This window comes from Martes martes (assembly GCF_963455335.1).
Source record: "Martes martes genome assembly, chromosome: 2".
In the NCBI taxonomy this organism is placed as follows: Eukaryota; Metazoa; Chordata; class Mammalia; order Carnivora; family Mustelidae; genus Martes; species Martes martes.
In genome coordinates this window covers 205720665-205733065 of record NC_137889.1, presented here as the reverse complement: position 1 = coordinate 205733065, position 12401 = coordinate 205720665, and the positions used below count along the sequence as shown (strand labels likewise).

The 12401-nt window shown below is 37.0% G+C and overlaps 1 protein-coding gene across 9 annotated transcripts in view; it reads right to left on the bottom strand.

Moving 5' to 3' along the window:
• The window catches only part of COPS4 (COP9 signalosome subunit 4), a gene marked incomplete at its 5' end in the record, with an annotated part of 52932 nt that overhangs the window by 4531 nt on the left and 36000 nt on the right, over positions 1-12401 (bottom strand). For 5 of the 9 annotated variants that reach the window (XM_080797535.1, XM_080797534.1, XM_080797536.1 and 2 more), the window contains 5 exons: positions 563-647; positions 2423-2538; positions 8847-9017; positions 10088-10238; positions 10391-10544. In XM_080797535.1, coding sequence (XP_080653661.1) covers positions 563-647; positions 2423-2538; positions 8847-9017; positions 10088-10238; positions 10391-10544 — 677 coding nt within the window. Of the gene's footprint in view, positions 1-562; positions 648-2422; positions 2539-8807; positions 9018-10087; positions 10239-10390; positions 10545-12401 lie in introns of all 9 variants that reach the window. The other 4 variants (XM_080797533.1, XM_080797532.1, XM_080797538.1 and 1 more) reach the window with 3 other exon arrangements.

Sequence of the window (12401 nt, the reverse complement as noted above, 5' to 3'; positions counted from 1 at the left end):
GGAATGAAGCAAAGAAGGACTGGCCTGACCAGGAAAAAGAAAACGTTCATGGAGGCTGCAAAGCAGTCAAGGAAGAGTTGAACTTAATGGACACGGACTGCCAGAAAGACAGGAAATATGGTGAGAATCAAATCTTAACAAGTAGCACGGTTCCAGGCACAGAAGTTCCATGGTGGAAAGGAGGTAGGAAGCGGGGCTGAGGACATAAGAGACGAGAGTCAGGGGCCGGACGGAGCTGCCTGCCCTGTGAGTCTAACGCACGGCTGGAGGGAGTCGGCGTGCTAGCACCCTCGTGCGGGCACACGGTGCGCCCCGTGATGAGTAAGAGGGTGAACTGGTTTACCGATTCTGGTTTCAGATGCTTCCAGAGCATTAAAATGCAGCATTAAGTAGATTCATAAATATAAGTTCATAAAAATTATTTCAAATTATTTCTCTAGGAAGTAAGTTCATTCCAGTAGTAATACACTAGGTCAAAGGAAATTGTTCAACAGGGCCTAATCCTAAGTACACAAGAGTCTCCTGCCACTTTATCATGACAGAAGTAAGCAAAACCTCTTACTTTCAAAATGAACTATTCCATCAATCTGATCAATAAATCCATTCATACGTCCTTCTGTTATCATTTGTGACGCTATTTTTTCTGCCTGTTAAAAAAAAAAACAAAGAAACAATAAACTCCCGTAAACTTTATCATATCTAACAGTTCCTCATATGTAAGAGAAATGAAATCTCTGGTTTAGCTACCCACACAGTTTCTATACTCATCTGCCATTTATCACCAGATTAACCTTGTAAATCTGCCTATTTTATCCCCCAGTTCTTTCGGCATAACCCATTACTTTACGTTAGCTGGGATCTGTTTCACTTGTGAGATTTTGGACCAGAGCCCGGCACTCCTACCAAGTTCTTCCTCTGCTTAAAATCAAATTCACAATTTTTCTTCTCACGGAGATCCATACGTCAAAAAAGCCTACACAAACTAGTTTTTCTTTTTACTTCATTTAAATTTGCAGTGTTTATCACCTAGAAAATTCTTTAAGAAAGTAGTATTTTTGAAGAAAGTATATTTTGAAGGAGGAATGATGTTCAAATTTAAAAGGGAATTTAAAAGGGGCGCCAGGCATGGGCTCTTGATCTCAGGGCTCTGAGTTTGAGCCCCACACTGGGTGTAGCGATTACTTAAAAAACTAAACTCTTTTTAAAAAAATTAAATATATAGATAGATAAATAAAAATTAAAAGGATTTTAAAGACAATTAAGGCGGGGGGGCCTGGGTGACTGAGTCGGTTAAGCATCTACCTTTGTATCAGGCCATGATCTCTGGGTCCTGGGATCTGGTCCCACATAAGGCTCCCTGCTCAGCAAGGAGTGTGCTTCTCCCTCTCACTCTCCCTCTGTGCTTTCCCTCTCTTTCTCTCTCAAATGAATAAAATATTTTTTAAAAAAAGACATTAAACAGAATCAAAAGGTCCTCTACCTAGCTCCTAAGGACATGTTTCATGTTTACTATGTGTAAGCAAACTGGCTTATGACTTGGTCATTTTAGTAATTCTGACCATCTTCACAATCAACCCCGAACAACTGCACTATCATTTATTGTTAAATAATTAGTCTCAGCCTAAAAAGAAAGTATCTTTTAATGGGAACTTTGGCTTTGGTTCCCAAATGGTTCCACTTCCTGTACTATGCACTGAATGTGTACAGTACAGTAACTGTGTTAGGAAATTCTACATTAATATTTCACTAACAGATAAAAGGGGACATGACCCATTACTACATGATTTAAGATATGCAAGTTAGGTAAAAATAAGTGGATTGCTTACTTCTACTCTTATTTAAAATTAAGAGAATGTTTTTTAAATGATACCTGAAATGCCCTCTAAATACTCTTGGTACTTTGTTGGTATTTTTACAGAGCCAACCAAACCTGTATCATGACTAAAAATGAAATTAATTTCCTACTAACTCAGTCAATTAAGATAAATCAAGCATAAAAGTTACAACAGAATAGCCTAGAGAATGACCACAGTTATTCTTTCAAACAGATAAAATATTTAACCTTTGAGTCAACTAGAGCGGAAAAAGAAGTAAGGCATGTATCAAAATCTCAGGTTCATCAGAAATCAGAAAACACTATGAAGTGAACTGAAACAGACACTAAACAAAGACTCTCACAAAACAGGTATCATAACCTGGAACCCCTTAAAGATTTTCATTCTAGGTCACTTTATCATAAAATGCAGTTTAAAAAAAGCAAAAATCTAGGACAATTCCATTACAGTACTACTTTAACATTCAAAAAATTTACTTCCATTTTCCTGAGGCTTTCTTTGTGTATTTTTATTGCAGTTGCCAATATTTATCGATTACATATTGTAGTTTAGTCTTCTTTTTTTATAAATTGGAAACAAGAAAATACCTTAGCTGCAGGGATCTCTAAAAGAGCTCCAAGTTCTTCAAAGGTGATATTATTATATAATTTGCTTGCAGACAACAAATTATGTTCAATAACAGCTCTGTCCAAGATGCTAGAACCTTAAATAAATATAAATAAGACCGTTACAAGCTTGAAACTTGTTCTACACTTTTTTCTACAAAGGATTTATTTGTTTGAGAGAGTGAGTGAGTGGGAGGGAAGGGGCAGAGGGAGGACAGAGAATCTCCGAAAGCCCCCACGCTGAGCAGAGCCCGACACGGGGCTCAGTCTCCCAACCCTGATCGATCACACTGCACGGTCACCATCGATCAGACGTTCAACCGTATGACCCAGGCACCCCTTGTTTTACACTTTTTTTTTTTAGAAGATTTTATTTATTTATTTTACATGGCTGAATAATATTCCTCTGTGTGTGCGTGTATGTGCGTGTGTGTGTGTGTACACACCTCTTCTTTATCCATTCATCAGTTAATGGACATTTGGCTCTTTCCATGATTTGGCTGTTGCAGGCAATGCTGCTACAAACATCGAGGTACACGTATTTCTTTGAATCAGTATTTTTGTATCCTTCAGGTAAATACCTAGTAGAGCAACTCCTGTATTGTAGGGTAGCTCTATTTTTAACTTTTTGAGGAACCTCCACACTGTCTTCCAGAGTGGCTGCATGGGTTTGCATTCCCACCAACAGTGTAAGAGGCTCCCCTTTTCTCCACATCCTCACCAACATCTGTTGTTTCCTGACTTGTTAATTTTAGCCATTCTGACAGGTGTGAGGTGGGATCTCACTGTGGTTTTGATTTGTATTTCCCTGATGATGAGTGATGTGGAGCATCTTTTCGTGTGTCTGTTGGCCATCTGTACGTCTTCTTTGGAAAAATGTCACCCCCTTTTTAACTGGATTATTTGTTTTCTGGGTGCTGAATTTTAGAAGTTCTTTATATATTTTGAATATTAACCCTTAACAGATATCATCTATAATATCGTACTAGTTTAAGATGTACAACATAATGATCTGATATATGTATACACTGTAAAATAATTACCACAATAAATTTAATTAACACCCATCACCTCACAAGGTTAATTTTTTTTTTTTGTGGTGAGAACTTTTAAGATCTACTCTCTTAGCAACTCTCAAATATAAAAACCTAAATAAATGGGAAAATAGGAAAACTTAATACTTTTCAGATGGCAATAATCCTCAAGTTGATTTATGGACTCAGGGTAATCCCTATCGAAATTCCAGCTGGATTCTTGGCAGACACTAACAAACTGATTTTAAAATTCATTCTATTGGGACTCAGAGGAGCCAAAACAATCTTGAGAGGAAAAACAGTTGGAGGACTCACACATCCCAATTTCAAAACTTGCTATAAAGATAGAGTAACCAAGACAGTGTGGTACTGGCATAGGGATAGGAATACAGAATGGAATAGAACTGAGACTCCAGAGATAAACTCGCACATTTACGGTCAACTGATTATCAACAAGGGTTCCAGGATAATTTAATGGGGAACTCACAGTCTCTCCAACAGTTACAAGGACAACTGGGTATCTGCATGCAAAAAAATAAAGGTGGACCTTGACCTTACGCCATATACAAAAATGAACTCAAATGAATCAAATGTCTACATGTACGAACTGTAACTACAAAACATGCAGAAGAAAACAGAGCAAGTCTTCACAACCTAGATTAGGCAACGGCTTCTCAGTACAAAGTACAGGCAACAAAAAGCAGAAACAGATCAAAATTAAAGACTTTAATGTCTCAAAGGAAACCACCAGAAAGTGAAGAGACAACACACGGAATAGCAGAAAGTATTGGCAAATCACCTGGTAATGATCAGGTCTAGAATAAATAAAGAATTCCTACAATTCAGTAATAAAAGGACAAATAACCCAGTTTAAAAACTGAAAAGGATCCAAACAAACTTTTCTCTAAAGATATACAAACAGCCAATAAGTACATGAAAAGCTGTTCGGGGAAAGGCAAATCAAAACGACGTGGGAAAAAAAAAAAAAAAGACGTGATACCAACTTCACACACACGACGGTGTCCAAGTCAAAAGCACGGATAATAAACGTTGAGAGAAAATATGGAGAAATCAGAACCCGCACACACAGCTGGCAGGAATGCAGAAAGGAGCAGCTGCTTTTGAAGAGAGTCTGGCAACTTTTCAAAGGACTAACCACCAAATTATCATACGTCCCAGTCATTCCACTCCTAGGTGGATACCGAGAAGGATTAAAAACCTGTGTTCATACAAAAATTTTTACAAGGAAGATGGTGGAGGAGTAGGAGACTGTAATTTCATCTGGTCCCAAGACTTCAGCTAGGCAGCTATCAAATCATTCTGAACAACTGTGAAGTCAACCAGAAAGCTAAGAGAAGAACAGCTGCAACTCTACGAATAGAAAAGCGACCACTTTCTGCAAAGTAGATGTTGCAAAGAAGTGAATCAAGGTAATACATGGGAAGACAGACCACGGTGGGGAAAGGGGTGGGGTGGGAGCCTCTGCCCACCGGCCAGAGCAGTGGAGCACAAAACCAGAGAAAGTCGGCTCCAAGCCAAAGAAATGTCGAAAGAGAAAACCAAAACACTGGCATCACAATTCCAGACTTCAAGCTCTATTACAAAGCTGTCATCATCAAGACAGTATGGTACTGGCACGAAAACAGACACACAGGTCAATGGAACAGAATAGAGAGCCCAGAAATAGACCCTCAACTCTATGGTCAACTAATCTTCGACAAAGCAGGAAGGAATGTCCAGTGGAAAAAAGACAGTCTCTTCAACAAATGGTGCTGGGAAAATTAGACAGCCACATGCAGAAGAATGAAATTGGGCCATTTCCTTATACCATACACAAAAATAGACTCAAAATGGATGAAAGACCTCAATGTGAGACAGGAATCCATGAAAATCCTAGAGGAGAAAACAGGCAGCAACTTCTTTGACCTCAGCCACAGCAGCTTCTTGCTAGACACATCTCCAAAGGCAAGGGAAACAAAGATAAAAATGAACAACTAGGACTTCATCAAGATAAAAAAGCTTTTGCACAGCAAAGGAAACAGTCAACAAAACCAAAAGACAACCAACAGAATGGCAGAAGATATCTGTAAATAACATATCAGATAAAGGGCTAGTATCTAAAATCTATGAAGAACTTATCAAATTCAACACCCAAAGAATAAATAATCCAATCAAGAAATGGGCAGAGGACAAGAACAGACATTTCTCCAAAGAAGACATCCAAATAGCCAACAGACACATGAAAAAATACTCCACATCACACTGGTCAGAATGGCTAAAACTGACAAGACAGTAAACGTGTTGGTGAGGATGCGGAGAAAGGGGAACCCTCCTACACTGTTGGTGGGAATGCAAGCTGGTGCAGCCACTCTGGAAAACAGTATGGAGGTTCCTCAAAAAGTTGAAAATAGAGCTACCCTACGACCCAGCAATCGTACTACCGGGTATTTACCCCAAAGATACAAATATAGTGATCCAAAGGGGCATCTGCATCCCAATGTCCACAGCAACAATGTCCACAACAGCCAAACTATGGAAAGAGCCTAGATGTCCTTTGAGAGATGAATGGATAAAGAAGATGTGACATATGTATACAATGGAATATTACATACTCGCCAAAAGCATGAAATCTTGCCATTTGCAATGATGTGGCTAGAACTACAGGGTATTATGCTAAGTGAAATAAGTCAATCAGGGAAACATAATTATCATGTGATTTCACTCATATGTGGAATTTAAGAAACAAAGCAGAGGATCATAGGGGAAGAGAAGAAAAAATAAAACAAGATGAAATCAGAGAAGGAGACAAACCATAAGAGACTCTTAATCACAGGAAACAAACTGAGGGTTCCTGGAGGGAAGGGAGATGAAGGGGTAGGGTAACTAGGTGTTGGACATTAAAGAGGTTATGTGATGTAATAAGCACTGGGTAAAGACTGATGAATCACAGACCTATACTTCTGAAACCAGTAATACGTTATACATTAACTGAATTAAAATAGAAAAAATTTTACATGAATATTCATAGAAGCATTATCAATAGCCCAAAGTGAAAATAACCTAAATGTCCATCAATTGATGAGGAAATAAAATGCAGTATATTCACATATAGAATATGATTTGGCAATAAAAAGGAATAAAGAATTGATAAATGCTACAACATGGATAAACACTTTGCCAAGTGAAAAGGTTATATATTGTGTGATTCCACTTATATGAAATGCCCACGACAGACAAATCTAGTGAGCAGAAAGCAGATTAGCAGTAATATTACACAACTTTAAGAATACAAACAAACAATGAATTATAATTTTAAAAAATTACATCTCAAGATTGCTAAGGGTTATAATGCCAATCAACAAAAATGTCCAGAAGAGATAAATAAGAAAAAAAGTAAGGCCTAAAATGGGAGAAGACAACAAAACATCTGTCCCCTCTTTATAGTCCCATGGGATAGATTTGAGGATCATTTGCATCCTCAGAGGTCCTATGAAGCATCCTTTTTAGAAAGAATTTTTTCACATTTTTTTTCATAGCCAGGAAGTTCAAAGTCAAATGTGAAGTTTGACTATATCACTTCCAGAAACTTTTTCTTTTTAACTATCTTTTCCAACTTGTTAGACATCTCGGAATATTAGCTGCTCAGAATACATGGAAAAGAATTTAAAAGTAACAACAATCAAAACACATACATACACATTATTTATAGGTGGGCTGCAAATTTAATAAGCTTTCTAGCAGTCAAGATAAGAAAAACCAATCAACTCAGAGTGTATTTTTTTTAAGATTTTTATTTATTTATTTGACAGAGATCACAAACAGGCAGAGAGGCAGGCAGGTGGGGGGGAAGCAGGTACCCCGCTGAGCAGAGAGCCTGAGGCGGGGCTCGATCCCAGGATCCCGGGATTATGACCTGAACAGAAGGCAGAGGCTCTAGCCCACTGAGCCACGCAGGCGCCCCCAGAGTGTATTTAAATAAGATTTAAAAAAAAAACAAAAAACTGATCAGGAGAATCACAACTGCAAGACTGTAAAGGAACTTTTCCTGAGGATTGCATAACTAATATCCTATAGAAAAAATACCTCCTTTAGACAGAAAGATGAAAATCAACTAGTTTGCTTCTTAAAGTACAAATTAAATGAAAAATTCAACAGGCGGTCACTGCAATCCCTTCAGTGATCTGGTCTAACTCAGGGCAGTAAGATTGGGTGAAGTGTATACCTTTCAGCAAACCCCCTGCATACATGACTTTTTTACAGCTGAATTCTCTTTGATATAGGATGATGTTGAATCCAAGGAAGTGAGTCTAACAGATCTGCGTTTATCTTGACTTTTTTCATGTTTCTGACACTCTTGTTTATATTTTTATTATTACATATGTTATTGTTTTCAGTTACTTTAAAACCTCTGTAGACAAACATATATAAAGTGACTGATGTTACAAACAAGCAACTATTAAAAACTTCTCTGGAAAAGGTAGCCTGGCAAGCAAATAGATCCCTTAACTAGGAAACATGACACCAAGTTCTATTCTTACTGGCAGCACTTTCACCCTGAATAACCTTAAGCAAGCTCTGTGCCAAATTTTACTCTATCTAAAACAGGACTGGATAATTATACTGTTAAAAACTGATGCTTAAAATTAATTAAGGTTGGGGCACCTGGGTGGCTCAGTGGGTTAAGCCTCTGCATTCAGCTCAGGTCATGATCCTCCCCGCCCCCCATAAGGCTCTCTGCTCCACAGGGAGCCTGCTTCCCTCTCTCTCTCTCTCTGCCTGCCTCTCTGCCTACTTGTGATCTCTCTCTGTCAAATAAATAAATAAAAACTCTAAAAAAAATTAATTAAGGTACTTATCAAAGGGTTTGAGTTTTTCAAAAACCAGTCACTAGGGGCGCCTGGGTGGCTCAGCCATTAAGCATCTGCCTTTGGCTCAGGTCATGATCCCAAGGTCCTGCACTGAGCTCTGCACTGGGCTCCCTGCTCAGCGGGAAGCTTCTCCCTCTCCCACTCCCACTCCCCCTGCTTGTGTTCCCTTTCTTGCTGTCTTTCTCTGTCAAATAAATAAATAAAATTTTTAAAAACAAATAAATAAAAAATAAAAATCAGGCACTATTAACATAGGCTATAGTTCTGCCCTTATAATCACTGAAAATGCATTATTCTACAATATGCTTTCCAATAGGGCTATTTTTATTATTTAAACCCTATCTGGATATAATACTCATTTTCAGTCAATATAATACTCCTTTTTGGTCATCAAGTGTTGTATAAAAATATTACAGAAAGATATCAAGATGCTTCAAATTTAACACACTTGCCACTAGTGTGTACCTAAATCTTTGCTTCCACAAATTAAGACCTGTTCATTACCATCAGCGGTAGTTGCTTTTTGGTGAGGCATTAACATGGCAGCAAACTCTTGAAGTTGATTTCCTCTGATGATCCTGTCTAGGTACATTTTCTCTAGGATCCCGTAAGCAGCAAGTTGCTGGCACCTTTCATCCTTAAAAAGAGTGGCTAGCATCCGAGAACGCTGCTGTCCTAAGGGAAACAAATGAGCATCAAATATTCTCACAACCTATTTCTCCAATAAGAAACTATGTTATGACTCCATTTTTGCCTACTAAAATATAGTCAGGAGTCCTGATTTGTGGCAGCTATGTTCTACAAAGTTACTGCCAACACAGAATTAATGAATACTCAATTGCTCATCCAAAAAGAATGAGTGATATGTATTGACACATAAAGACTGCCAATATACAGGTAGGAAAAAAGCAGGTTACAAAGTATGTATATCATGCTACTGTTTATTAAAAAAAGAGGATACAAACAGACACTTTTACGTGAAGGAAACCCAAGTAACCAGTAAAAGTTCTTAAGAACTGGAAGCAATACCATTCTATGTATTGACTTTTCAGTAACAAAAATACAATAAGTAAGATCACTGCTTCATAAGGAATGAAATGTGTAGTATGAACATGTCATCAAGCTCTCAACTAAATACAGATCAATAAGCATTCTAAAAATGATTTAGAAAAGCCATGGCTTAGCATTACCAGCATTTTTTCTCAATGTCTTTTCTGCTTTATAAGTTGAGTGATTTATATGCTATAATTTAGTAAAAAAGAACAAAGAACAGTTTATTTTTCATATTTGCCAAAGAAAAGGATAAATGTGAGATATAAAACTAAGGCTTGGAAAAAAAAAAACAAAAACTAAGGCTTGAAGTTAAAGAAAATCCCAAAAGCAGTACGTTATTATCAATCTCCAAATTTTAATTTTTATTTCCCTCTATATAATTTTCACTGAATTTCATTATTTATTTTTAAGAGCTATATTAGGCAAACTAAATTTCATGTTATCGCTCTTAATTACTCCTAACACATGTAGGTAATAGACTGATACATGCATATTTAAATTTTTAAGTTAGCAATCTATTTTATTGCTGTTTTTAACTGTTTAAATGTTTAAAATAAATTTACCATAATTATAATTGCAATAAGACATCCCCTTGAAAAATAGTTCTTTGCTAAATCCTCCAGTAGTAATGAACCTGCAATTATTAAGCAAAGGTAACTGACTACACATGAAAGCACAAATTACAAGTTTACCTGCTGATGCCAAGATGGTACAGTGCAAAGCATGTTTTAAGGCCTCTAGTCTTTCACTTTCGTGCACTATTGTCTTGTAAGAGAGCTCATTGTACCTTTGTGCAGCTTCAATGAATTTTCTTCTATAATCGAGAACACGTGCATAGCAAACCTAAAAAAGGAAATTTCTTAATTAGGGGAAAAAATTCAAAATCAAAGCCAAAAATTCAAAATCAAAGCAAAAAATAAAATGATGTTCTGGAGCATCTTAGTATAGTAGGATTCTCCAATACAAAATTAATCCCAAATCAGCTCATCTGTTACCTTATAGTGTATCTGTAACTGCTCATTGGTGGATTCATTCTGAAGCAATGATGCTCGATTTATGTAAGCCTCTGCCTGGACAGGATCGTCATCTTCCAGATATAGCCTCGCGATCTTCAGGTAAGTCTCCAGTTTGTAATCTACATTGTACTGCCTAGGATGTAACAGAAAAAAACAGAATGACTAAATATATATATTATCAAGAAAGTTTTTAGGAGTTGGAGAAAATACATTTTTTTCATTACATATTCTGTTAAAATAAGAGAATCAAAATTTTACTGTATTAGAAAAAGTCTAAAAAATATTTACAAAATAAATTTTACTGAATTTTTTCTATCATGATTGTTCTATTGTTTTTTAGCTTCCTTCAATCCTCGGATAATCTCACAAGTCAAAGAACTTAAAAAATGCCTAGTTGAGGGGTGGATCACATAGTGCTGTTGGGGCTATAAATGAGTAAACCATCCTGGAAAACAATTTGGCAATATATTTTCCAACCACCCTTTGAACCCTTCAAAATGCATACATTCATTACCCACTATATTTTACCTCCAGAAAATTAATCTCAAGAAAATAATCAGGGATGTGTACACATATATAAAAGGAATATTCATTTATAAAGTTACTCATAAATATCTAACAGGAAAAAACTGGGAATCACCTATTATGATATTTATAATAATCAACTAAATTGTGGTACATTAAGATGGTAGGATAATACACATTGTTATAATCATTACTATATGATAACAGTCATGTATTTTTGCTAAATGAAAAAACAGGATAAAACAGCATGTAAGACACTATTATAAAGATGTATTTCTATACGTACTTATGAAGATAGTCATACCAATTATCTCTAGGTGTTGAGATTACAGGTGGTTTTCATTTTCTTCTTTATCTCTGTGGCCACATTTTATGCAAGAAATGCACAACTGACACCTCACATAATTCAAAACTTACAAAATTCAAGATTAATCCTTACAGAAAAATCTTTTTTATTACCAGCAAAAGTGATGCCACCATGTGGCAAGACCGGAGTTTACAATTTACATGGTCAAGTTCTGAAAGTCTTGGCTTTTTAAATTTTTTTATACTAATTCAGAATTTTTCCTCAAGTCATATGTTGCTAGCATTTTGTAGTATTCTATTTCCATTCATAACTCAAATTTACATGAACTGCTATAAAGAGTACTATACTTTTTTTGAATTTTCCAATTTTTATGCCATCTATTAAGTTTATTACTGTAATTACCAAAATGAATAATTCTTTAAAGAAATCAGTTCTCTACTGTTTATCCAGATTCTACTTTTAATCACTTTTAGGTTAATTTGTTTAGAAAACTGCTAAATTTTCAGTTCTCTGATATCCTTGCAGATGAAGATAATGCTCCAGCACTATCAAAATGATCATCACGGTCACTGTCAAGAACAGTACCTAATGCACTCAACTCCCTACTAGGTACTTCCACTTGGTTATCACAAGCTCGAAGCGGAGCTCTTGCTCTCCCCTCGAGAACCTCCTCTTTACTACTCGGCAGACGGCGACTCCATCTTTCCAGCAGTTCGGACCAAAACCAGGATTTATTTTGGCTCTTTTTCTCATGCTCCGTATCTGAGCTACCAGAAAACCCTTAGCTCTACCTTAAAAACATATCCAGAATCCAACATTTCTCACAATCTCCATCTTCTCTGCAGTGGTACAGTTAGTCTCAACCCAGAAGTCAGAATGATTTTCTAAAATATAAATCAGATCACGTCGGTCTTCCATACAAAATCCTCCAATGGCTCCCCCTCGTTTCACTTAGAGAAAAGCCAAAGGCCTTAAACTGACTTAGAAGAACCCACGTAACCCAGTCTTTGGTACTCTCTGATCTCAGCCCCCACCTTCCCTTGGCTCGCTCCCCTCCAACCACACTGGCATCCTGCAGGCGCACTCCTGTCTCAGGGCCTTTACACTAGCCATCCTCCCCACCAGGATCCCCTGACAGTCTTCTCTCAGCTCCCAGCC